At 41.5% G+C, this 27,916-nt stretch overlaps 2 protein-coding genes across 2 annotated transcripts in view; one reads left to right on the top strand and one right to left on the bottom strand.

Moving 5' to 3' along the window:
• Positions 1-1,312: 1,312 nt before the first annotated feature.
• Positions 1,313-27,861, bottom strand: LOC103352951 (FERM and PDZ domain-containing protein 4). The gene is made up of 17 exons (XM_008275667.1): positions 27,821-27,861; positions 20,656-20,772; positions 14,363-14,523; positions 14,040-14,142; positions 13,161-13,206; positions 12,141-12,245; positions 10,937-11,044; positions 10,399-10,530; positions 9,224-9,343; positions 8,948-9,084; positions 8,468-8,594; positions 8,136-8,225; positions 7,853-8,035; positions 7,566-7,698; positions 6,509-7,480; positions 3,494-4,696; positions 1,313-2,574 (listed from the first exon to the last, which is right to left on the bottom strand). Exons 1-17 carry the CDS (start codon positions 27,859-27,861, stop codon positions 1,313-1,315), a joined length of 5,040 nt encoding a protein of 1,679 aa, XP_008273889.1.
• The window catches only part of LOC103352939 (rho GTPase-activating protein 6), a 36,758-nt gene continuing 35,878 nt past the window's right edge, over positions 27,037-27,916 (top strand). Inside the window, exon 1 of the mRNA XM_008275652.1 lies at positions 27,037-27,049. The gene's annotated coding sequence lies outside the window, so the exon portion shown is untranslated. The remainder of the gene's footprint in view (positions 27,050-27,916) is intronic.

Genomic DNA, 27,916 nt, shown 5'->3' on the forward strand with positions numbered 1-27,916 from the left:
TATCGATAAAGTTTGATTGATTGGCACTTTTTGGCTATGCAAGTGACGTTATAGCAGCGCTCGTCTGTTCCTCAAGCACTGACATCATTTTTAATTTGTCCTGTCAAATATCTCACATTTGTAGTTTCCAGACAAGGCCTCTTATTTATCATGTGGCTATAGTTTGACTCAAAATGTCAAATGTATAATAGTCTGCCATTAAATTTGGGACATGTCCAATATCTAATAACATTGCCATTAGCCTCGGTTTGTGTTTGCTGTTGGTAAATAAGAATAAAGTCACCATCATATCTGTTAAATATGAGCATGTTAGCCCTGGCATTATGTGGATGGCAGCATGCTGATGTCAGCATTTCAACTCAAAGCCTCGCAGAGCCGCTAGTGTGGCTGTCGACTCTTAAAGCCTTGTTTTATTCAGCTGAATTCACATAATGCAACATGCACGGGACTGCTCTCACACACAACGGCGCGCAAACACTCTCCTCAGCCAAGGAAGCGAAACAGACCATCATCATCATCATTAATGCAAAAAGCATTTCCACCACTCAGGCTTGAGTGAATGGTAAAATCATGAATTATTAAACGGAGTTACAAAACTAAACATAGGTCAGGAAACTTTTCTGTATAAATAATGAAATTTGTCTCTGTTTTTAGTGCTTTTTAGTGCAAAGTGAGTATGAATTTGCATGTACCACCGCAAAATGAACACAAAAAAATGTGGCATTGGAGGGAAAAAAATCAGTAATAAACAAATCTAGTCATGAGAAAGAGAAACGGACGAAAATCATTTGAGATAAGACTTTTTTAAAAGTTTTAATTTCTTTAATGATGTTGACAAAAATAACAAGAGAGTACTCAGTGTTCATGTGTAAAGAATTCGTTAAATTAAGTGACTCAAGAAAATGAAAAAGTTTACTTTAATTTTTTATCACGTCTTGTCCTGTGCAATGATTTGTCAAGAGCTGTATATATCGTATGCATTTCCCCAACATAATATATATTTTTTTACAATTTATAAACAGGGTACTAATAAGGTGGTAATAATCTACATGTTAAACTCCTAATATAACCAATAAATCAATAAAATAATCCCTATTATGCAATATTAGATAATATATTTGAGAGGAGGGTCATATGCTTCTTAATAGAGACCTCAATATAATCTATTTAAAACTTTAATTATTCATATAATTTTTATATTTTCTTTACATAATAAAATATTGTATACACAAGGCAAGTTTATTTTTTTTTCACAGCAGTTCACATTGGTTGTTAAACCCATGTCTCTTATGTATGGCTTTAAAATCAATAATCAGGACAAAATAACAACAGTTTTTTTGTTGAGCAGTGTTGTCAGTGAGTGAGTTAGTGTGTTTATAATAGCAGACATGGTGGCAGAGTAATGTGTCAATGCATTCACGCTTTGGTCACTGGCGGAGCGTCCCGAAGCCGCTTCGGCAGCTTTCAGCAGACACACATAGTTCATGACGACCTCATCCACCTTGGCTACCACCTCTCGCCGTTCGCTCTCGGTGCTCAGGCCTTCCACGAGTGACATGCAGGCTTGCGTTAAACAACACAGCGTGTGGAAGCTGTGCGTCAGCGTGAGCAGCAGCTCTTCTGGGCTGCTGTACTCCACGGCCATCTGACTGCAGGCGCCGCTCAGCACTTTGGCCTGCATGAAAAGCAGCTGGGAGAACGTTTCCATGTCAGCGTCGGCGACCTCGGGCATGTCACCTCTGGCCAAGTGGCCTACGCTGGAACGCAGTATGCTTATCATGTCTAAGGCATCCTTTCGTGCAAGTGCGAACCCCGTGTGAAGGCTGTAGGTTTTTCCCTTCATGGAATTTATACAAGCAAGTCTGGCGTTTAGGCTCATGTCATTCATAGCTGTGGCCACGTTGCTCCGCTCAGCCTTACTGTTTGCTTTCAGGATAGTTTTTTCCTTGCCCCTGGAAGAAACTGAGCTTTCAGAAAACAGAGCACGTGGGGGCGCATCTCCCTCGTCATCGCCGCTGTGAGTGCTTGACGTTCTCCTGAGGAAGCAGTGACTGAACGGCCCATGGCACCTCCACGTACCAGCATCCAGCCTCGGTGCTGTTGACTCTGGCAGCAACAGAGAGGCTCCTCTTAGCAGCCGTCTACCGGACGAATTGGAGGCGACTGAACCCTGGGACAAGCTCTTGGGTAAGGTTTTGGCTGAGAATGTCCTCCGCACTTTTGGGGGATCTTGAGACTTCAAATTTTGACCGTCATTCTTCCCTGTAAGTGTGGCTTTGGTCTTTTCTAACAGTGCTTCCAAGCTCTTGGAACCTGGCATTAAGGTGCTCCAGCTCCTCCTGAGCATCCGAACCCTGCGTGGCTTCCTGAGGCTGCCTGTTGTAGGGACACATGAGGATCCGCTTGAGGGGAAAGCCAGGGCGTGTGGGTCGGGCTCAGGGCTGGCCTGTGTTAGCCCGCTGGGCTCTGTGCTACTTCGTAATGATGAAGGTGACATGGTTGTGGTGGTGGTACTGGTCTCATTACAGAGAGCTAAAGATGACTCTTCCCCAGCCTTCTTCAGCTGTGTGCAAGCTACACTAGGGGCAGTAGGAAAACAAAGAGAACTGTTAAGCATCTCCCTGACAGCAATACAACGTTTGCAGTTAATTATTTTTCTTCGGGTTATTAGTGCAAGCAATAAAACAAATAAGGTGTTAAAGGTAGGAAGCAAATTTTTAATTCCTTTTCTAACTGATGAGTCAATAGTTTGACACTGTGGGAAATCATTTGCAGATGATGGGAACATCAGTGCCACTTTAATATCTGTCTACTAAAACATAAGGGCAGGGGGAGCAGATAACAGTTTGTATTTCACCTGTTGAATCTCTACAAAAAAACAAAAGCAGCAGTTTTTATGCAGAGTTTTTATGAGCAGCACTACATTTTTGCTTGAGTCTCAAATGGCTTCACTGCAACTTCCTGGTGAGGACAGGAACAGGAGGCCAGTGTGTTTAAACATAACCCTCCACAAAGCCAAAACTTCTCCTTTTCATTCATGCTTTCACTGAAAAGTTAGACGCTAAAGGGATTAAATATTTTACACACTGCAAGAAAGTAAATTCCCAAAATGTCCAGCATATACTTATGAGAATAGTGATCGTTAGAGGCAAAAGGGGCACAAATGTATTTTATAGTTCCTGGAAAGACTACTTGCTGTTAAATAAAATAAAAATAAAAAGCAGTCATTCAATACTGTGAGCAAAACTGTCCTTTCTGTCATTTCCCAGGGTGAAGGCTCAGAGATATCAACATGAAAACTCATAAAACACTATCCACATGGCTACATACCACTACAAGTAAGTGCGGAAGGGATAGTTTGTAATTTAGACAAATTGAACTATACCATTTGGAATATATTTTTGCCTGCAATGATCAACTTTCTGAAATGTGATTCCTATTCTTTTGATGCATTTAGACATATTAGAGGGAGCACCCTCCTGTTTAGTTTTACCTGTGGTTTCTTTTATCTTGGGCATCCTGTGGCTGCCGTCCCGCGTGGTCCCGAACCCAGAGTCAGCGCTGGTAGCTGCGTGGATCTTCCTCAACAGGGTGGGGTCCATGGGATGGCCGGCCTTGCCCTGCCCCGGGGCCCCGTAAGCCTTCTCCTCGGCCGTGACGTAACTCAGCCCCTTGAGCGAGGACTCGGACAGTACATGCATATTGTCCGTGGCACAAAGGGGAGAATCCATGGGGGTGACACAGCTGCTGCTGCCTGTGCTACAACCGGCGTCTATAGAGGAACACTGCGAGCTTTGGAGGGAATGAATGCCTTCGCTTTGTATCGATGACATGCGTTTGCTCACATGGTATTCGTATAACCGTGTGACGTCTTGCTCCGAGGGCTTCGCTTGCCGCTGCTCGTTATCCTGTGAAGCGGCGTCTCCCTCTGCGGGGACGGGCCCTTTGGATGGGGAGATGAGATGGGCATTTAACTGTTGGCTTCTTTCATCTGAGTCCTGTTTCTCTCCCTTCGCTGTCAACCTGTCTGCGTGGGAAGCCTGTGAGTCATTCACACATTCTGGAGCAAGATTCTCTGCCATTTTGTTTCCGGGCACTCTCTGCTGCCATTTTTGATGCCTGTCTTTAAAGTGAGTTCGCCCCAGATCAAGTTGATTCATGTAATAGGAATCTCTCACAGTGAAAGCGTTATACTTCCCCACAAGATGAGGGGGCTCTTCCTTCGCCGAGTCTTGCGAGGCCACGTGCGATTTGTCAGAGGGCTCACAGGTATCTCCTTGGATTCTGCTCTCGGTCTCCCTCTGTTTACCTCTCTGCCTGCTCATCACTGAGCCCATGTGCATTTTAGTGAAGTATTCGCTCACTGATTTTATTTCCATAGTCTCTGGCTCCATCTCACCGCCATCCGAGTGAAATATCTGTGAGGATGCCACAGCGGAGGATTTGGCCTCCTCCTCCTGATGCTCCTGGGGGTTGTACTGCATAGCTCCTGCTCTGCCATCACTCGGTGCACTCACCTCTGTCTTCTCTTCATTCATGGCATGGTATGCTTCTGCCATCGCTACATGCATTCTCAGGTGGCTCTCTGAGAGTCTCTGAGCAGTGGCCAGCTCGGAGCTCTCTGTCATCTCAGAGGAGTTTGTCTCATTGCCAGAATCCGAAGACTCGGGACTAAATGCTCGTGATATTTCTACACCTGTGTGTCACAGAAAAGACAAACATCTCATTAACAACTTCATCTGAGGCAGATAGAAAACATCACATATTAAGGATGGTAGGAGGGAATGACAATGTAAATCAGCATGTAAATGAGAAAGATACTTAAATCATTACTTAAGAATAACGCTGACAATTCTAAATCATTACATCATATCATGCCACTTAAAATTAAAATATAATTTTGGAACCTATAAGATATTCATGTGCTGGCAGCCCTTCACCTCAATGTTCTGTTCTTTCAGAAAAGTAATAAAATTATAGTGTTTTCTGTCATGCATATTTACAGAATAGAAAAAGAAGAAGCTGTACTGTCCTGTTCTGAAAAGATCTTCTAAAACAGTCTGAACCAAATTATTGATACCCCTTAAAGTGGTTCTTAATAAGTAGCATGGATTGATATTTAAAACATTGAAGTGACTCCTGTGAAAATGAGTCACTTTAGTCTTTTAGTCAATCGTTTGATCATCCACTTAGTCTATTTAAAATTGAGATGTAGTCATTGTGCTGTTTGGTGTCATTGGTTGCTCCACACTGAAAATGGACAAGAAAAAGAAGGACGAGAAGAGAGCTGTCAAAGGAGAGACAAAAGAAAGTAATAATTGCCAAGTGTGGTCAAAGGGAAGGGAATGACTACAAGATGGTCTCCAAGCAGCTCAACGTTCCTGTGACCACAGCTGCTAATAATATTATGTTATTAAGTTTAGGGTCCACGGGACCGTAGCGAACCTCTCTGGACCTGCAAGTGGAAAATTGACTGAACAGAAGGACGGTTCAAATGGTGGGAGAGGAGTCACAGAAAATTTCAAGATCAAGGTTCAACGGCGTCTGGTCAAACCATATGTGGATTGCAAAATGAATGTGGGCTCCATGGAAGAAGATGCAGGAAGACTCCACTTTTTGAAAGAGAAACATAAAAATCTAGAGTTTGCTAAAATGCATATTGAAAAGTCACGCTGCTCCCAGGAGAATGTCACTTGGACAAATGAAACTAAATTACAGCTTTCACAAAGGGAAAAAAATGGAGCTTTTGAAGAAAAGAACTGTGAAAGCTGGAAAAGGCTTAGTTGGAAACAGCTGTTACGGGGTTGCTTTGCTGCGAGGGTGCAGGGTGCCTTGAGGCTGTGCAGGGCATAATGACATCAGAAGATTATCACGGCCCTCCAGAGCGAAACATAACTGTCCAGTGTCACAGAGCTCAGTCGCAGGTCATGGTTCATCCAACAGCATAACGGCTAAAGCGTACTGTATATCTAAAAGCACCAATAAGTGGAGGAGAAGGAGAACTGGAGGGTTTTAAAGCAACCTGTTAAGATTCTTGATGTTAATCTCCATCTTCAGAAAGAAATGAAAGAAAGAAAGCAGTTTGCTTAAGAGAGTGGAACAAATCATCTGTAGAGAAGTGTAGAAGTCTCATTGGAAGCACCGAAAAGTGACAATTGATTTCAGGGAAATTTGTGTTTTTATGGTTTTAAGTCAAAGGGTACCAATAATTTTGGTTACGTCTATAGATAGCTATTTATAATTATTTATTTTCTCTTATGTCTGACCTTACACATTGCTTAGAAAAAAAAACAAATGATCCACGAACAAATCTTAACAGAATGAATGACACAATAACGAACACAAATGCCTGCAGTCTCAAATAATTAAAGAAATACTCACAAATGGAAACATAGAACAAAATGGGTTTTATTGAAAAAAAAAAAAAAAAATCAACAACAAATCAAAAGTGAATGGCTGGAACATGTGTGGTGTTAATGGATGAATGTTACAATAGTATAAGGAGAACCTGTGCTACTCTCTGACTGTGCTGGACTCTGTTCCTCAGATGCAGCAAGGGCCTCGAGTGCCTGTAAGGTGGACACCACGGCATCATCCAGAGGCTCCCCGGGGCCCTCTGCTCCGTGGGTGGGCACTGAATCTATGAGAGACACTGGGATATCATTGCAGGCTCCCTGGGCCCGAATCCCAGCCCCTTGCTGCTCCTCCTCATCAGAGCTGTCCCTGAAACCGGGAGGAGGAGCAGCAATGGCCATGTTAAGAGAGTGCAGCAGTACGTCATTGTCCTCCTCATCATTACCCTCCGGTGGGGGAGGGAGGGAGGTCAAGTCAATGATGTCATCGCTGGACCCTGAGAGCGAGAGCAGTGTGGGCTTGTCAGTGTCACTCATCACCATGTCTTCCTCACAGCTGATGTCATCCTCATCCTCTGCGTCATCTGTTGTCTCGGCGTAGCAGATATCATGCAGCAGCGGCTCCTCGATGCACTCGCTGGGACTGAAGATTTTGGTGGAGTACTGATACCCGTCTTCTATGGCATCCATCATCTTATAGTCTTCCTCGAGACGCCTGTACATGGGGCTGTGATTGTCTAGAATCTCTGGGCCTTCGTCCATCAGTCTCTGGTAGCCCAGATTTTGGGGGTTTACACTGTCTAAGGGAGGGTCTCCAAATATGAAGGAGACTTTTGCACTCCTGGAGGAGTCCTGGGGTTTCTGCCTTGGAACGTTGAGATAGGTTTGGGTATAAGGGATTCTGCAGCACTCCGCTCTCTCTGTCATGTGAATCGTGTGCTGTGGCTGGTGGATCTCGGTTACGTAGATGGGTTGGCCTTCGCATCTGCCGTGGTCAAGGTAATCACACTCGGGATCAGAATAATCTTGGCTGCACCTCTGGTTGTTTCTGTCTTCACATCCTTTATGGGGTGTGCTGTATGTACACTCAATGGCCTGGTAGTTCTGCTTTACTCTGGCTGCATGGCCTGCAAAGAGGAACCAGAAAATGAAACAGGTCTATTTAAGCACAGCGCATTTTGCTGAGTCATCTTGTGAACATTTCGGACATACTTGTTTCCATACTGTCTGTGTTTTTGGCCACGTTGAAGATGGAGCGCCGAGAGTCCACCAGTAACCTGTAGTAGCCAGCAGTCAAACAGGCCAGATTCATTGCATCAACCGACTCCATTAAGAGAGTGATGGGCTGTGAAAGAGGCGGATAATCAGACAACAATGAGCACAGAATAAATGGGAGCGTAAGGATGTACAATGAGGCTATAATGACTGCAATGGATACTTGCTGCAAAAGATATTTAGAAAATATACAGTAGATAAAAAGGGAAGGAAGGTTTGTTAACCTTTACGTCCAGAACATGTAGTTCCACTCTAACCCTGTTCTCATCTTCTGTATACATCTCAATGCGGTTGACATGACTAAAATCAGCCAGAAGTGCTACCAGGTTTGTTTTGGTGTTAATCACATGACTGATGCCATATTTGGGTCCCACCAGCAAAGTCACTTCTGTGTGCTTCTCGCCTTGCTGTGAAAGGGAAGAAAGGCAGCATATATATATATCATCGCTTGCATGTTAACGAACACCATATGACACTTGCTGAATACAGAAACATTCTGTCACTCACAACTAGCGTAGATTTAAACACACGTCCTCCGTAAAGCCTCAAGTCACTGAGATACTTCAGATAATGGACCTTTGCCTGCAAGGCAGTCAGCTGGAAAGGAGAGGAAACAAGAGATGTAGGATAAGACACAAGCTGTAAAACCTTGATTGAACTTGTATTCACAGCAGAATGTCAAAAAGTCTCTCTTCAAGCAACCACCCTGCACAACTACTGTAAAACTTAACACTCCACTAGGTGGTAGCCAAGAGCCAGATGTGGCGCGAGGAAAAGATGGAGAGGCATAAAGATGCGGACAGATGAGGCGAGAGAAAGGAAGAGGCAGCACAATCTACCTTTTTACCAGGCGGCACCAGGTTTTGGTTGGTTTTGAGGATGTGAGTAAGGGCTTTTTTGATGTTCTTCTCTTTCATGCTAGACAGCACCGCGGGTGGCAGGAACAACGCCAATCCCCACTCCTTCCTACGAATGCACAATTCATAAAGATTAAAAAGAAAAAAAAAAAGGTCACTCAGTCACTATGAAAAACAGCCGAGTCATCAATCATGAAGCGGTGATCGATTTACTTCACCCACTGGTGGCGGATTGATTAACTGACAGGGTACAGTCGGAGTCATTATCTAACCGAGGATATAGCTGCTGGTGTAGCAGGAGAACAATACTAGTGAGATCATTATTATTTTACAGTTTAACAGCCCTCTACAGAATCCTCTACAGCTGGAATAAATTATTAGAAAGAACAAAATGGCTCTGTATTTGGAGACATGCAGCTGATTCCAGCGAGCACGGCGTATTGTGAAATCCAATCTACTTACTCAATATACTTCAGGGAAACTTTCTGAGTCTGCTTGGTATTGATGGTTAGGATATACATTTGCAGCGCGGCCAGACGGAGGGCCATGTCGTATTTCAGCTCTGACCCAAATCTTTCCAATACAACATCATTACAGCTCTGAAAGAGGCGGAGATGGAGAAGACGGGAATAGGTTACACTTCAGTCAGACGTATTGTCTCATGCAGCCAACGTAACATAAATACCATTCAATTCCACCACAAAGTATTATGTCTCATCTGTTTCTGGTGGCATTCACCTGAACATAGAGGTACTCAAATGCTACTGCATCTCTCCTAAGCAGGTCCACGGGATCCTTTGGGACAAAGGTGATACGAAAAAAGCACTTCATCTTGTGTGACCCTGGCCTCTGTGTCACCTGGAGCACAAACGATAAGGAGGGTCTCGTCAGTTAGGAAGTGTTTGCAGGTGTTTCCATACAACTGTCAAGTCAAATTTAAACCAAAAAAAAGGAAATGCAAACTAGATTTGCTCCCACTAACTGCTTTGGAGCCAAAAAAACTAAGCAGCTAATTGTCATCAAGTGGCAGCATTAGAGGCTGTGTGTGAGTAGAAGAGTCACGGATTGTAAACAAACCCAACCGCCAAAAACCTCAAAGAAGAAAAAGAAACAAATAAAACCAGCTGACTTGGCCATCTATGACAGAAAAATGGAAGGATGTCTTCAAAAAAAATGTAATTCAGCACTGTCTCCGTCTTCTTTAGAGGCAGATCAGCTGATCATTCATGTGAGTTAAATGTTTGCTACGGCAGAAATTATTCTGAAAAGGTGTTTCTATCTCCCATAAAGCGCATTAACTCTTGTTCGAAAAAGTCAAAGAACACCTGAAGCGAGCATAAAGCGAGCAAGTTTTTTGCATTTTGATGTTTTTATTAACCTTTTCACATGCAGTACTTCATAAATGTGCATAAAGAAGCATGAGAGAAACTCGAGTACTGATTCAAAGAATACTTTGGGAAATAAGATTTTTAATATTGTGATCTCAGAGAGCCACTCAATCTTAGCTTAGCTTAGCATCAAGACTGGGAACAGAGAAACAGCTTCCCCGACTCCCTCCGTACTCTCTGCCTGCTAGCACCGGATGACATTTTGTTTAATTCATAATGAACTAAAGTGCAAAAGCAAGAAGTAGCGGTTTTCTTGAGGGACTGTTTCTTGGCTCGCAGTGACTCCCCGGTTTGTGCTATAGGAAGCCAAGCTACCGTCTCCTGGCTTTGTCTTTTGAATAAATGGACTGATAAAAGAGATGTATTGATGTTGTCCAGCTCTTGTTAATACAATGAATAAGTGTATTTCCCCAAAGCATTTGTAAGTGATCAAATTTATAAAAAGCCTTTTACTGCTGTTGTACAAAAACAAAAGTGCTTCATACGCCTCTCTCTGTTTGAGGGCATCCAAAAAAGCCATCTCACCTGAGTTAGCATCTCCTGCTCATGCAGGAGCATGAGTTTGCTGGCAGATCCCTCAGCTCTTTGCTCCAGCATCAGAGAGAAGTGCTCGATGCTCTTAATGGATAGCTTTTCTTGCAGGGTCAAGATGACGTCCTTTCACATAGACAATGTCACAGTTAATACAACATGAGAGGCGTGCAGATGCAGCAGCATCCTCGTGCTCAGCTCAATGCCACGACTGTAAATCATTTTCACGGCTGAGCACACACATAAAAACACGAACATACAATCAGAATTTCAATCGTAATAGAATAAAAACGATGCAGATGTGAATTGCTAAACAAGTCCCCCCTGCCTCACAGATAATTATGCTTCGGCTGCTCTTTGTTTGAATCATAATTTCGGTTCAGATAAGGTTCTGAAGGCCATAGTGAAGAGAGGAGTTTGCACTTTATAATGTACAGCGCCACTGTGAATAACATTCAACATTTAAACTGAAAATCACTTTAGGTTATATAACAGCATTTCAGAGTGAAGGGAGGTTCTTCCCAGCACCTACCTTAATGGATGTGCTGCTGTCAAATTTAAATGATTTAGTCTGCCCGTTTTCCAGGTACACCTTTAGAACATTTGGCATAAAAAGAAGGGAGTTGTCCTTCACAGTTTCCTGAGGATAGAATAAGAATCATGTCATCAACAAATCTCAGATTTTCGAACTGGAAGTTGTTCATTTGCTGTATTGCATCAGTTGGAGCTGGGTGGGATGTTTTCTAAGTAGAAGACACATTCAAGAATTCAATAAAGAATAAAGGAAAACTAAAGGAATAACACAACATTGTTGGACATAGACTTATTTGCTTTCTTGATGAGAATATCTGTCTGTTAAAAAACTACAGCCAAGATAGTTTTGCTCATTATAAGGACTGGAAATGTGGAAACAGCAAACCTGGCTCTGCTCAAAGTTAACAGGTTCCTCCTGTCTCTAAAGCTCACCCATTACCACGTTACATCTCATGTTGATAAAAAGACTTCAGGAAGTTGTATGTACCCAAAAAAGAAACAGAACAATACCCCACATAAAAAGCAAAACTCAAACATTTGAATAAATTAAACAGCAAGATGTAACATATGCATAAGTAAACTGATATGAAGATGTTGTTTTTTATGTTTGAACAAAGCCAGATAGCTTTTCCTCCATAATTTCACATTTTTATGCTAAGCTAAGCTAAATGTCATCCAATAGCGCTGCATAAACACATTTATCTTTCCAGATAACTCTCAGAAATAAAGTAAATTGACTTATTTAAAATATAAAATACATAATATACACTTTTACAATGCAGCGTTTGTGTTAGTTTTTACATTTTATTTAATTTCCGCGGCATTTACTGAGCCGACATAGTAGCACTGAGGTACTTTTCTTCTCTTTGATAATCACGCCTTACTTTGTAGTTGCTCTCTTAAAACCTTTTTCTCTGTGTACCTCCCCCAGCAGTTTGGGGAAGCTCTTTGTGTGAGTAGTTCCCTCTTTCTTTAGTCAATAATACCCACATGTTCTCTTTGTCATTCCGGTAATGGTGGTGTAATGAAAAGAAATAAAAGGCGGAGGTGTAGTTTTTTTTTTTTGCTCATGCATATATCTTCATTTTACACTTAGTGATTTTTAATATTTTCACTACGCTCTGGCTTTGAGAGTTCAAGTCTGCTTCTGCTGTTCAGAGCCTTGATGTGTACAGAATGTACCAGTGTTCAATGTCACTTACTGGGACCTGTCCATTGATGATGACCTCTTCAGCGAAGCGGACTTTAACAGGATTAGTCTTTAATTTGGCCTTTTTGGCTGCGCTGATGAATGCCGATTTGGGTGACTTTTAGAAAGAAGAGGGGGGAAAAAAAACAGAGATTTAAAGGACAATAAGCTCCTTCAGAGATGAGTCATGTATTTTTCTTTTTTTTTTCTCATCACACAATTCAAGGACATGTTTCCTTCTTGAAATACGACGGCCTCCTAATACTGCGCTCTGTGCTGATGCAATTAGGGTGGCACTGTGTAGCATAAGGGGGAGGACACCCCCACCGCTGTTATGTCATTGAGCCTGCAAAGAAACTCCTGCTAAACACAAGTAATTACAGGCTCAATTATGAGAGCTTGGTCCTCGATGTAGTCTACCCTTTATCTGCAATTGCAATCTGTATCAAAGGTTAGCGGCTTGTTTAGTGGCTGTTTTTAAAGACTTAACAGTCCACTGATATGAACGGAAGGATGTAAATAAAAACCTACATTACAATGATGAATTATCTGATTCTGTAGTAAGTTTCCCGCCACACAAGACGTAGCAGAGATAGTATTTTGTTTTCTGCAAACCCACGCCGATGATATTTTTGGGGAGGGATTTCAAGCATACCTCCACTTGCACTGACTTATTATGTGAACTGTAAACAAAGGCCGAATCTACGCTCCTGCAACTGAGCGTTCGCCACCATCTGGTGCTCTGTGACTCCAGTAAATGTTGATGTGGCAGGTTCATGTGAGGTCTTGCGAGGATCTGACGCCACAACATGAGAAGACTTGGAAAGCAGCGTTCGGACTCCCTTTGAGTTAGCCCGGCTCTCACACTTCGCTAAGCCATCGCTGATACTTTGCCAGCGCAAACATATGGTATGATTAATGACTTGCTTTCGTGGAGTCGACAAACAAACAAACAAAAAAAAATCAGCTCCAAACACACAAACAGCCTATTGGAATGTACTTGATTTCATTCATAGAAGAGGAAGGAACTTACTGGGTACGGCTGAACAACTGTCAGCACGATGGACTCTTTGCAGCTCCTGCAACGACACGTTTTAAATGAAAGGTTAATTTTTAATTTTTATGAATGATAAAAAATTTTAAAACAAGAAAAGAAACTGTGGTTGATATTTTGGAGATGTCGTGGTTGGACAGCAGCAGATGAACACCGTGTCCCAGCGGCGCACCTGGCAGCCCTGCTTTGCCTCCATCGTGCAGAGTTTCACTGCAGAGGCACAATCCATTCAAGGCCACAGGAGCTGTGAAGGAGTGGCCACATGGGCACTTTTCCCTGTGCTAATGCACTGTTTACAGACTACCGCACAGGTCATACAAGGACCAAATGCTCACAGCCAGCCACTCAGCTGTGTCAGTGAAATTAATCTAATGAGACGCTTGAAAAAACATCAACACCAGCATACAGCTAAATCACGGTGAATGGAGCAGGTGGTTAGAATAATGTGCAGTTTCTATCCAGCGAGAAATATTTGGCCTAATGGCACTTCAGAATAAAATAAAGATGCAAAACACAGTGATGGACTGTTTAAACTGCTGTCTCATTGTGGAAAGTAAGTTTGTGGTCATCAGCAATATCCCCATAAAGTGTTTAGATGAGAAACAAACTGGGAGGAACACATGAAACATCACAATAAAGTACAAATATGACCTTAAGTATGCACCCCCCCTTTGGTCTTTCAAATGTTTTATTGTTTTACAACTGTGGATGAAAGGGGATTTAATAAAACGGCCTCATAAAATATTAATATTAAAATTAACATTACTGCTAAACAGTTCTTTTTTTGTGTGGCACTCAGTTACCTGCAACAGGTTTAACATTAGGCAACTGGCATCTCACAATAGTGTGTTGTCATACCTGACAAGGTCAATAACCCTCTCCCTGGGTGCTGAACTGACAGGCTCATCATTAATCATGATGATCTCGTCCCCTGGGATCAGCTTGCCTTCTGATGGACCACCTGCCAAAGCACATCAAGCAAGACTTAAGTGGTACAAACTGTGCACAGCCATTACCGTTTTTTTTTCCTTGATTCAATGAATCATCATAAACTAAAGCCTCAGTGGGTTTTCCTCTTAGCTGCATTAAGGCGGGTTTCAACTCGTGTTTACACAGCGATGACAATGCAGCCAATGAGTCATTGTTGTATCAGAGTTTACTGTGTAGTTGGGTCACGTTACCTGGTGTGACTGAGCGGACCACCACAGGTTTCTCACTGCCTGCCACGAATCCAAAGCCAAGCACTGGGTCTCGCCTCATCTCCACCTTACGGGGCGCTGGTGGCACAAACTTGTCTCCGTCCAGACGAACTTCCTCCAGGGAGTTGCTCTGGGAGACGTGGCTGTGGGGCAAAAAAGAATATTTGCTGTTTTTGTCTGGCTGCTTGTTTTTGCTGTGTTTTGTAGAACTCTTGTAGGTGGTGCTGTGAAACCGTCGTGTTTCTAGAGACGTACACTTTCTGAAGTGTCACAAGAATTTCCTTTGAGATTAACAAAGTTTTATCTCATCTTATCTTAGAAAATTCACTGTTTTCATTTAAAAATTGAACTAGAAAGCACATCATAAGGCAGCGTTAAGGTTAGCCACACACTATATCCATCATAACAACATGCTATCGCTGGATGTTAGACTGGAAACTTCATTTTAATTACAATTTTAAGTTTCTGTGATGCTAACTGATTTCAACCACAGCTCAACAATTGATTTATCATTAATTTAATTAGATAAATGAACAACTTGTTGCTTTTCTCTAAATTATATTATAGTATGGTTATCTGTGCAGACAAAAAAATATATTTAAGAATGGCACCATCGGCTCTGGGAACTTGTGACTGGCCTTGACTTTGTTTTAATATTTTATTGACTAACTAGACAGTTGACACAATAAACTGAAAATTAATTGATTACAAAATAACAGTTTCTAACTTCAAAATGCAAAATGTGCATTCTGAGCTAATAGAACCACTAAAGGGAATCGGCTTTAAGAAGGAAAGACAACAAGAATATGATTTTAGACAGCTTTTAAAAAACATGAATGCAGGAGACAGAAATTGATCTAATATTTTGACCGGGCATAAATTTATTGTTTTCTTTAAATCAGTGGTTCTCAAACCTTTTGAGCCAAGACCCCCAACATAACATGAGTTTGTATTCATGACCCACCAATTTGAATTTTTAGTATATCATGAGTAACAACTTTGTTGTTCATGCATTCATGCGTTACAAATTAATGTGTTAACTCCACAGATTAATCTCTTTACTTTAACACATTCATTTTCTTTTAAATGAATGAATGAATTGAATTTATTTCGAACAAATGAAAGGGAAAAAAACATATAAAAACAAAAGAAAATAATTTTAAAAAGAGCAAAAAAGTATAATGATATCGCATAATCAAATCAAAACATTAACAAGTTTGAAAAAGGAATGGGAAGAAGTATACAGTTTTAACTTTGACAGCCCTAATACACATTTATTTGGTAAATGTAGGCTTTATTATTATTTATTTATTTTCTACAATGATCTGTCGACCCCCCTGAAATTATCTCCCCTAGTTTGAGAACCACTGCTTTAATAAATGCCTACAATGTTGGAATAAGGAACTTGCACAATGCTGCAAAAATAGAGCATGTGGGCGATGTTAATCAAGCTCCAATGTTTGTATTCTCACACTGCAAACATCAGGTACGTGCTTTAACAAGCCTCTACTCACACTGCTATGAGTTCAACAATCGATTTTCCACTAAAGATGGAGGATAGGTATCATGCAGACTGTCATGTTGATAACATTTCCTCAAGATCTACTGTCTTTACGATGCCTTAACTTATTAGCTCGCTGCAGTATTTGACCATTTTACTTCATTTAAGCTGATCAGTGCATCCTCGCAACACATTTAATATTCTTTTGAGCTGAAAAAGATGTGCACATACTGCATGCAACTTCCCCATTTCTTCTGTGATCTGAGTTGTGACAGTGTCTCTCCACTCTCCCTGGCAGCAAAAGCAGCAGCAGCAGCAGCTCCGTATGGTGCCAGCAGTATTGGTTAATTAAAGCCGTGGGCCGACAATGTGTAATTCACAGTTATTCTTGACACATGTACCATTCATCACTAAATACTAACAATTAATCTTTCATGGTGCAAAGGCACGGTGAGATCTGTCAGTCGCATTCGCAATGCCACGGAAAAACACAGCAACAACAAGGACAACAAGTTCAGAGATGTTAAGTGATTGTCAACTAAATATTGCCGAGGATGATTCAACAGCTCCTTTCCAGACCGATAAACATGCGGCCTGCCGTTAGGATGGAAAATGCAGCTGCAAAACAGATAACAGAGAGTGGAAAGAAGCTTTTTCAGCCATTATATTTTGTGATAAAATTAGTCGTGAGCTTTGACTGAACCCAGCGTCTGTGATGCCCTCACCAACACAAGGTTTCACATAGAGGATTTTGGCACATGTAAATCAAGTGCTCAAGCTAATCCTAAAGAGCAGAAAGAAGAAAAAAAAATCGACAGACTAAAACAAATACGACCAGTTGCTAAACATAGATTTTACAAGCCAGCTCCAGGAAAACTGGGGCTTTATTGTTTAAAGTAGGGTTAGGAGCTCATAACTATAGCAGAGCAGAGAGACTCCGCAGAGCCTTTAAAATTACTACTTAAATCTTGTTCTCGTTGTCAAACAGTGCAAGAGTGGCTCGAAACGAACACGTCCTCCTTCAGTTCCAGATAAAAATCCAAGAAACTGATTCCAAGCTGTGCACGGTTCGTCTGGCAACATTTTAAAAGCAGCTGCGAGCTACAAGTGGTGAGCCGCAGAAGAGGAAACATGCTAAACGACCGTTAATTTGAAGAGATATTACTGTGTCACCTTCATCGAGATTTCTTCAAATTAATACATTTTTTACGACGCGAATCCGACTGCTTTTCATTACAAGGACGATGTTCTTATCCCTCCTCCCACTCCCTTGTGTTGCTCTGTGTGCTTTTGTCAGAGAAACAAAAAGCAAATTAGAAAAAAAAAGCTCAATTGAAAAGCATTTTGTACGATAAATAAATCTATTTGTTCTATAAAGGGAATCAAGCAGCTATTGTGCAAAATCTGGCCCCGTGGCACGTGGACGCCGGCGAGGGTGGTCTATCTCGTTTAAAAATGCCTCAAAATTTATGTGCTACCTCGATACCAATGATAATACTCGCTAATATAATATGTCCGGCGTGAGTATTATGCGGAGGCCGCAGTACGTGTATTTGCAATTAAGAGATTATCCTCTTTGTTTCAATTAAACATCACATAGCCCCAAGTCTCCCACTGGTCAGATTAGTAACACATCTGAAGTCTGCGTTAATGTGCAATCAAAAGATAAAAACAGCGTCTTCTCTCTTCCCTGCTTACAAAGGAGCGGTGCAACACGTGTACCTGCTCTTTGCAAGATGTATTTGACTTTTGTACTGCACAGCTTTTTGAGTAATGTTCACACAAATGAACAAAGTAGCCAACAAATCCCAATTACTCAAATGCTCTGTTGCACTTCTCTAAGGTATCGGTGGTCATTGCGCCAATAGTATAGAATAGTCAGTTTGGCTAGCAAGACGCTAAAGACAGTGAATCTCATAGCAAGATTCTCTCAAATTAAATTCATTTCAATTAAATTAAAAGTGTCCCTGAAATTTTTATTCTATATATTTTTTTATTTTAACTGTTTGTTTTTATCCTTTTGAATCTTTAACGTAGCACTTTGAGATTTCATTGAAATGAAAAGTCCATTACAATAAAATTTATTATTATTATAATTAAATGTTTTGTAAAAATATACAGTGCCACACATGGACAACACACTTGAATAAGTCAGTTTGTTTTCTTAAAATAACAAAACATAACAAAAAACTCATAAAACTCTAATGGATTTCAGTATATGCCGACGACTCATTAATATACATTAGTCATTGTGCTTGATGAAAAAATATAACTGGGAGGCATTCTGACAAAACAGAAAATAAATGAGAAAACTAATTTGTAAACTAACAGTTTTGCAAACACATTTAAAAATCAAGTCGAAGACCTCCAGTCACAGCGTGGTACTGCTGCTGCAGCAGCGGCAGGCACTGTGGACAGCGTGTCTGATGTAACCACACTGTAAAGTTGGAGCTAGTTAAAAATAACGAGTCCCTGTGCCGCCATGTCAAACGCTGGCATCATGAAGCTCATCACATTTAAACACCGTTTTACTGAGGTCCATCTGCCTTTACACAAATATGTTTACCTGAGGTCACCAAAGGAGAAGCATCCGTTATTTTATAGGAACTAAATGTACTATGTGGCCTTTTTTTATGATTTAGTTCCTTGTTTATAGATTCTATCTCAAAAATAACAACATCTAACAGTAATGCATCATCTCCATGATGCCAGAGGCCAAAAAAGCAAAAATTAATTGGAGGTACATTTAAACAAACTGCTTTTTAAACAGCATCATTTCCATGCAAGTTTTCCCCTCAGCTTTTCAAAAACATGTAGTTTTTTTGCCAGTGCTCCTTAGCTGACACAGTTTTGTTTTTTTGCCTTTAGCAAGCCGAGATTCAAACAAGCAATCTGTTTCCCGTTGGACGCAAAAACATTTTGTCACTCATTATACCGCAACAACAATTACAGCACACTGAAGCGTATCCTTTTCAGCTTTGGAAGGTCCTTCTAAGACGCATTTAGTTTGGATTTGTGTGTCAGTTTTATTTCGCAAATGACAAAGTCAACAGATTGTGCACAAATTATAACCATATGGACCTGTGCATTCAGGAAGAATACTGTCTCCTCCCCTGCATGGCCACCTGCTAAACATGGCTGAATTCCCATTGTGCAGACAGCCATGCATCTAATGGTGCCTAATCATACCCATTAGCTGCTACTGTAGCTGCACAACACTCAGTATAGCAATCATGAGCCACAGTGTGAGTTTTTAAAGTGAAACGACAAGAAATACTGCCCTGATGTACAAACAGCGTTATTTCCAAGTGTTTCCTTGCAGCATGTTTTTGGATAACGTGGAGTAAGCTCATTACCAAAAGCCATATCCTGTTACTCTCGCTCCGAAAGCCTGCTTGGACACAACTTGTTGGTGCATTGGTTATATTCGTCCTGCCTGGAACACAGTGTTTTCTTTTTTAAATTATGCAACAACAAGTATTATTTATAGTTTTTGCTGTGTCACTGGCTCCAAGACTGTGAAACCTTTGACACATTTGTAGTGTGAAAAGAACCCGCTAAGGTTCCATCTCGAGCTCAGTCTGAACAATTCTACTCATTTCACCAAAAATCTGTTGGATTAGTCATTCGTCTGATAATGTGAGTCCGCTCTGCTCAACACTTGCCCGCTATGTTCTTACAGCAGCCTGTAAACTACGATGCATCTATTAAATACCAAGTGTCAAACTGTAAATATTAAATGCCTGCTACTTTATTCATGCGCTCCTGTCACGCAGACCAGACATGTGTTCCACTGAGAAACATAACAATTTAGCATCAGCACCCCGGAGCCTCGACAAACCGAGATGGCCTCTGACAGTCACCGAAACAGACATTTGATTATTCATGAGTCTTTCTCGAATTTAGAAAGGAAGAGCCGGAGCCAAAACAGCCTCCATGATCTGCCTCATGCACACACGCTCTGCATCCAGCACTTTCACTGCTCCTTACTTCTTATATAACTCCTCTGACATCACGCTTCTCATGCTATAACCCATGTGTGACAAGTGCTCACCTCCTATTCCCGTATTTCTATTTCTCACGTTTAAGCATTTAAATGAAACAGAATTAACAATCTAGCAAGCAAACAGAAGCTTTTTTGCAGAAACACTAAGCACAGAGGTTGACAGAAGCAGCCAACGTTCTTATCTCCAACATTTTTGCATTGTGCACATGACAAAATAGTCCACCTAAATCAACAGCACAGCTAAAAAAACAAGCACTCGATTGTCATGCCACTGCACACACAAACACGCAAAGAACCACTGAAGTTTTTTTTTCTTTTACCTGTCTGCACAGATTTCCACAAGTGCCAATTACGAAGGATCAATTATGCTGATAACACTTTAACCCAGCGTCCTCTGAGGAACATGTTGACTCTCAGATCAAAACAAGCCCCGGCGCAGGTGAATTTCATCGTCGGCAGCAGCAGCAGCAGCAACACACATGCTCGCACTCTCAAAAAGCCCCTCTTCTGCATTTGGGAGACTGCATGAGGAGTATTGTGGGTGTGTGTGAGAGTGTGAGAGAGAGTGAGAGTAGGCAGGGGCAGAGTGTGCGCAGCAGTGGAGGGAGCAGGGAAAAAAAAAAAAAATCAGTATTCTGAATGCACAGATGGAGACAGTGTGGAGGCAGTGACGTGGCTGGAATAATCACAGGTTGGCAAAAGCATCTGAAACATCTGGGGACGGAGAAGAGCTCCCCCCTCGGTTTTCTTTACACATAGGGCACTTACTTGATGTAGCAGTCACGCCCCTCTCTATTGGAGCCCATGTCCCATCCATTTGGGGGTCCCTGCGAAGCGCTCCAGGTCCCTGAAGGGGGCGGCCAGCCTGAGGATTTGGTCCTGTGGCTGAGAGAAACCAAGCGTAGTTCAGCTTTACATCATAATTTGTGGTTTTATTGCATGACATGTACAGTATCAAGCGTTGAGGTGACCAGAAATCTTAGTCAAACAGCAAAGAATTTCAAATTAACATCCGCCAAAGAGACATTTCAATCATAATAGATTTTTTTTTTTTTAAAGTCCAGATATAAAGCCATTCAACCCAAGTGATAAGAGATTGTCCGATTCCAGCGTGATAAACAATGTTCCACAGCCACAGTTCACCCAGTGAATACAAATCAAATTAATTACGTAAGCTAGACACACAGGCGGAGTTGTCATGCCTCACTCTTGTGCTTTGAGAGGCATGAAATTGGTTTTATTTCTAGATGTCAGCACATTCTTTATAAAAAAGAAGCCCAGAGGAATTCTCTCATAAAGTACTTATTTGATTTGCTCAATGCCAAGACGATTTGATAAAGTTTATCAGAGATTATAACCAGCTATAACTGCTGCTAATTGTAGCCCATTGTACGAAAGACAAGCAAGCAACTCAATCACGGTTTCGGCTGATTTGCCCAATTTTTTTTTTTTTTTTCCCAACAACGCTTCTTTGCATTGTCACTTCCCGGCGCCACAAGTTGAGTACAGGTATTCAGGAGAGCTGTAATTGGTCAAAAATGTTTCTATGCGTCTGTTTGTCTGCACACCCCTCCTCTTCTCTCTGCTTTTGTTCCCTTTATCTCTGTCTTTGTGTCTGCACACTGGTGATGCTATGAAAGCAGTGGCAGTAAGTTATGTCACTTCAAAGGCTTGTCTGCCGTGTAACAGGGCTCTTCGCATTCATTATTCAAAGCTCCTCTTTCTTTCCCTCTAAATGTTTCCCCACTTACTGTACCGTCGATAATAAATTGTGTGCGGCGCGCTTGCATCCGTGTGAGAGCGCGTCTGTGTATAAGGCGCACGTGTCCGTTTCATGAGATATGAATAAAATATTGCCGTTTCATCAACACAAAGCTTAAAGAAAGGTTGTAAATTACCGGGAAGCTATTCAGCGGAAACAGTTAGTCAGCGAGGAAATAATGCAACCTATGTTAAAGTGCAGTTCTGAAGTCACCTGGGCTAATCAACGAAACACACCAAAGTGCAACCGGATGCATTAAATCATATTTAATTCATAAAAAGAACTGTAAACACTAAACTGTGCACTACATTTTAAAGCTGGCCTCTAAACACAGGAAGTAACCTGATTTCTTTCCCTATACCGTGGTGCGTACGGAGGATATTAGAGTTTCCACATGGATATGGATTTATTTGACCTACAGTACAATAGCAGGCCTCCATGGTGTATATTTAGAACATTTCCTGCAGCTCAAATGATGTGTGTGGACGCGACTGGATACTGTCTGACACTGTTGCAGCCACGTTCACCTCATTGACGAGCCCCCCCCTCGCACAAGCAGTGGTCTGATTATGGAGATTTTAGTCGAGAGATGTATGAAAGGTCAAACAACTGTTGCTTATGAATAATGTTTTGTAATGACAGTATTTTACACCTTCAGCAGTCATACGTTTGACATTTCCCCAAAAAGGTCTACGACATAATATTGTACTCACGGTCTCAGATGCTGCACCTTCAAAACATGTTTCTGAGCGGACAAATTGTTCCAAAAAATCCATTTTCTGTCCCTCAGCCACAGCGTCTCTGTGTTAGCGGCGCAGTCATAGATACTGTGATCTTTGATTTCTTTTGTCTGCAGACAGGAGGTGCATTATGCCACTGAGTCGCAGCATTCCAGCTTTAACGGAGAGGCTGAAAAGGTTCACCCACTGGTGGACAGTGAAACCGATCTTCCTCAGCGAGCATTAATAAATAATGGCCGCGCAGTCACATCGGACTAAGTAATCAAGCGCCAAGTAGGCAAACCGCGCTGCACAATTCATGAACAGGTTACCCAAGAGTCAGAGTGAGGACAATTAGAAGAAGAAGTTGGAGGAAAATGTGGGTTCCTGAAGGATTTCTTTCAGCACAAATTTCACTCAAACCAAACACGATAAACCTTTTCAGTTTTGCACATATCTTCGACTTTACTATTTAGCAGCCTCCAAAATTAATCTTTAAAACACATTAAAACTAAAAGGAAATAAATAAAGGAGTGCAGACAGCTTGTAGAAATGTAGAATCAATGAAGAAGAACTTTAGCACTTTGCTACCACTGCGGCTAACATCAGGGGTTTTAGTATCTAAATTAAACTAACCCAGTTTTCTTCTATCTGTCTTGATATCATTATGGAGATGAACAGATATTGCCGTTAAGGGTTTAATTGTACCGCGTGAGAGATGGGAAAAAGATCACTTTTCAGTCCTTCATAAAAATTGCATGAACAATACGATCCTCGCTTTATCACAGTAATTCACTTTTGCTTTCATCTTTCTGAATACACGCTCGTCGCAACGAAGCATTGTGGCGTTGAAAAGCCAAAGTCCTGTTAATGCAGGGAGTAAGTATGCATTATAGACAAGCCACAGCTAAGAAGAGCACATTCCAACACAGACACTCAAGTTAGTTTGAATAATTTACATTGACAATCTCCAGAAGGACCGGCTATATGAAACCACATTCTGCTACCACATGTCTGCCATTATGCATCTTGAAAGTAAAGGATATTCATTTTTTTTCACCAGGCTTTCAAAACATTATTTCCTCTGACAAGTGTTTTGCGTCAATGACTCATATTTGCACGTCGCTGCAAAATTCTACTGACGTTTACGTGCCGGTCGCCAGAGGCCCAAACTCTGCGTTTCCTTTTTGGCTCTTGCAACATTTGGTTCCCAACATGAACTGGGCAACAGACAGGGGAATATCCCCAGGTTGAGAAAGCCACAATAATTTCAGTGTTTCTTTGTGTATGTCATCATGAATGAAACGTCACATTATTCTCAGCCGGTTTGGTGTGATTGAATAAAGGGATCCAGTCAGATGAGATCGACTAACAAGCTATGTTTCAATACGACATTCAGCACTGTCTCTGCTGCATAAATACACATTTCATACACTGCCACAATTACATTCATGTCATTTTGAAAGAATTTAAAAACAACTTTAAATTAGAGAGTCTTGAATCCACCATGTGTTGCGGATCTGAAATCGGTAAGAATCTCTGTGCCTCTCACGTCACCGTCGACCTCATTGCCAGCAACAGAACACACACTCTACTCTCCACAAAGCTGAATAAAAATAAAAGGGTTTTTTTTCTCCCCTCCTTGTGTGACAGGGAGTGGAGTGTTACAAATATGACTTGAGATACATGGTGAAGAGGCTGTGATGCAGCTTTCTCGCTGCTCTTGAATTAAACAGACATTTATGCAGAGATAGACTGCTAATGCGATTCTGTTTGGATCTGAAATCTGCGGAGAGATGAGATGACCATCTCCAGGGAGGAGGCCGGAGGAGTGCAGCAGAGAAGTGGCTCAGACAGAGAGGAACCTCTCTGATTAAAGGCCTTATTCCTCTGCTCCTCTTTTAGAGACTGCCTCCGTCGTGCTGAGGGCACAGAGGCACTGCCTTTTGTTTCAGAAAACATCTGCCCTCTGTTTGACTTCTCCAACCACCACCTTGGCTCTAGAGCTTTGGTCAACACAGCAGCACAATAGAACATGGTCCGGCCTGCTATTTATACTGTGCGCTGCTATTTATACATCGATGTTCAAGTGAAGGCTAGTAGAGGTTTCAAATATCAGATCAGATATCACGGACCATGTAGTTAGACGAAATTGCTCAATTTTACGTTGCTGTTCTCGTGCATTCTCTGACTTATAGGCTACTTGAATGTTTGGTCTATTTCTTTCACAGAAGAAAACACCGTTGGCCTGATATGCAGGTAACCACTTTCCTTTGAAGCGAACATTGATTACATGGCCGCATCACATCAGCACATCATCTAATCTCGAAATTTTCTGCACACCACCACTCACTTTAGAATAAGAGTGTCTGGTTTGCCCCATTATTCCAACTGAAGATTGTATTTCTGTGTTTGTCTTTGTAAGCACTGATATTGTTGCCATGGGCAACCGCACTATCCTGAGCAGCTCTCTGGTGCCTCTATATAGAAAGGTTTTTGGTTAGTTAATCTCCTCTGTGTGGAAATAAAACAGCATCTGGGAAACAGCCCACCCACTACGATCCTCCTGCTATTTTACGGTGAGTAAGGGAGCCTCAGTGTCGCGCTGTCCCTAGTTTACCTGCTAAATGGCACCATTACCTGAAGAGTTACCATTTGAAAGCTGAACACATGGTCTGCTGTAACGCTTACATCATGACAAATCAGCACATTTTAAAACCAGGAACTTAATTAGCATGCTTGCATGTACAGATGTAATACATTCATTATTAACCCAGTAGCAGCGCTTTTAATTGATTCTGAAAGAAACATAAAAATATGACGCAGAATGATGTTTTCATCTCACTTCACTATTACACTGCATTCTCCGCAGGCCTTCTTTGCTCGACAGGGCTCTATGTAAAACATTAACCAAATATAGTGATGAACTTAGCCTGTGGGCACTGAACTAGACATGGATTCTCCTGCACCTCTTTGTCCTACTCGCTGCTTTTATGCTAAAAGCTCTAAAGGACAGAGCAAAATAAATGGTTCCCTAAGACCTCATCCACCAGCCAGCTGGCTCCCACTTCTGACCCAAAGTCATTTCTGATCTACTCTTCTCTGAGAGCTTCTGATTTGAGCAGCTAAGTATGACAGATCTTTTGGTTAGTGTGTACTCTGATGAGCATTTAGGCTAATCAATTTGTGTCCAGACCAGTGGTTTCCTGTGCAAAAAGTTTGCAGTCAAAACATGTTGAACAATGGCTCACATAATGGATTTTTTAAGAAACACAGCCGGGAATGAAGCAAGCACGCAGCACCAGCAGAAAAACTGAGCACACGAGCCAAAATTTAGCTGCAACCGCTGTTCCATATTATTCATGTTTTGTAAAAAAAAAAAAAAACGATTTAAATAACATAGCAATCATTTATGTAAGAGCCACTAAAAATAGCTCTGACAAGATACAATAAACAATAATCTAGACCTTTTTTTAAATGCATGCAGTGGGAGCATGCTCAGCAATCACCCGCACATATATATGCATTTCAGTAAACCTATTGACTCAAGCAAACAATACGACTGAATAATAATTTCTACATATATACACATGAGGTTCATGCTCATTATCTCCACAGCGCTGTTGCTAGCAAACCATCTACAACACCCACAGAGTGCATCAGACGTGTAAACAGCACTTGGAGGTAAGTTAAGCCAAAGCTCTACATAGAAAGATCAAAACAAAAGCGGCTTAAACTACTTTGGTCAAACGGCTCAAACTTGCTTTGTTAGAAAGAAGAAGACACGGAGGGGTTTGTTATCTTTAAATAAAGGAACTTCAAACATGTGGAAGTGTTGGCTTGATTTTAACACAACAAAGAATGAAAGAAAATGAAAGCGAGAGCACGCTTTTGTTTCTGACAGATCTGGGGGCGTTGCAAGGCAGGAGGAAGAGACAATGAGGGGTAACGTTCCCTTTCTTGTGGCTCTCTAAATACATACAGTGGGTTTCTCTGTAAAAAAAAAAAAAAAAATGTTCTATCAACCTTAGCAAAACACCATCCTGCTGACTTAGATTCTTGCTGGCAGCTGAGACAGAGAGGGGGAAAAAACAAACAAAAACCAACAACAACAACAACAAAAAAGCTAGTGTAGCAGTGGTAACTCATAATCAGGGATGTAGCACTGTGTGGCATTATTAACAGTGACAGGATGCAGTGACGTTGGTGGTCCACTGGGAGACGCATCATAAATGCTGCCATTGAGGGATGCTAACTGTGTCTCCTGTCATATGATGGAAAATCACTGAAAATCACCTGTTTGATTGAGAGGACTAGTATGAAAAGGAGCTTCCATTTTCATACAACACACAACAAAAAGGAACACAGAGGTGCCATATGCATTTTGTCTGCTGTATGGTTTTCTGTCTATTAACTTTAAAAGAAAAATTGTCATAGCAGTTTGTTGATGACTCATAAGCGAAAGGCCTGAATGGGCATTCTCGTGACACATATATCTTATTTAGTATCTCCTGTTTATGATCGGCTGTTCTCCCCACCAGTGGTCTGTGGTGTTTCTGATGGAGCCAAATCCCCTAGGAGGATTAATGTCCACTGGGGCAGATCAACTCAATCTAGCAGACCCATGGGTGCATAAGGTGAGGTGTCAGCCCTGGCAATGAATGAATTCTTTGGGACTTAGGTTAATGCATACTTCACATATCATACATTTCCCTTCGCTTCTTGTTGAAAGAGCGTGCTAACATTTGTGAAGAAAATAACACAAATAAAATGTTTTCTTTCTACACATTCTCATTTTTTATTAAATTATAGCAAATGCTCCACATGAGCTGTAAGCATGAACGCTGCCATCAAGGCCGTAGCTGTGTGAACTTGGCCAATCGTTTTAAACAACAACTCACGTATAACGATACTAATGAACAGATCGTGCAGTTATTTCATGTGAGAAAGACGTGTTTATTGTTTTGTAACACTGCAGTAATATGATATTTGAACTCCAAAGAGAATTGGTAATCATTTCTATCATCTGGAGTGTTTAAATTTTCAAACAACTGCAGCTGATTATTCTGTGGTTTCAAGGTAAAACACGTATGAATTCATTATGACATTACAAAACACTTGAGCAACAGACCGTAACCGCTGTCTGCAGTGTAAGAAATTCATGAAGTTAGATGAGGACAGTTTAGATACATGAACCGCATCAGCTTTTTGCTTCCACCCCCACTCCCCATCTACCTCACTTGCTCATTCATTTCACATCATACATGGCTGCACAACTTGCTCCCTTGAACAATCAATAACTCAGCATTTTTAATCCCACTGTTCCACATGTGATCCCCCCCCTCCGTGTCACTCCGAATCGCCTCCCCGAACATACGAGACGCCACCTTCCACAGAACGCACAGGCACATCCACAGGCAGGCAAACACATAGCGGCGTCCGTCGGACTCACCCTGACAGCTTTGGCATCTTCACAAAGCTGAACACATCCATGTGTGCTGCAGACTGCAGTCAAGGCTACAAATTCACCATCTACTTCACTCCGGCT

The sequence above is a fragment of the Stegastes partitus genome, unplaced genomic scaffold (genome assembly GCF_000690725.1).
Source record: "Stegastes partitus isolate 25-593 unplaced genomic scaffold, Stegastes_partitus-1.0.2 Scaffold56, whole genome shotgun sequence".
Taxonomy (NCBI): Eukaryota; Metazoa; Chordata; class Actinopteri; family Pomacentridae; genus Stegastes; species Stegastes partitus.

Bases quoted from the DNA above. Each gene is read 5' to 3' on its own strand.
- LOC103352951 (XM_008275667.1), bottom strand. From the start codon at position 27,861: ATGGATGTGTTCAGCTTTGTGAAGATGCCAAAGCTGTCAGG. The intron at 12,246-13,160 runs GTAAGTTCCTTC...TCTTTCTAAAAG, and splicing joins CAGTTGTTCAGCCGTACCCA to TCACCCAAATCGGCATTCAT. The intron at 7,699-7,852 runs GTTAACAAACCT...CCTCTTTCACAG, and splicing joins TACATGTTCTGGACGTAAAG to CCCATCACTCTCTTAATGGA.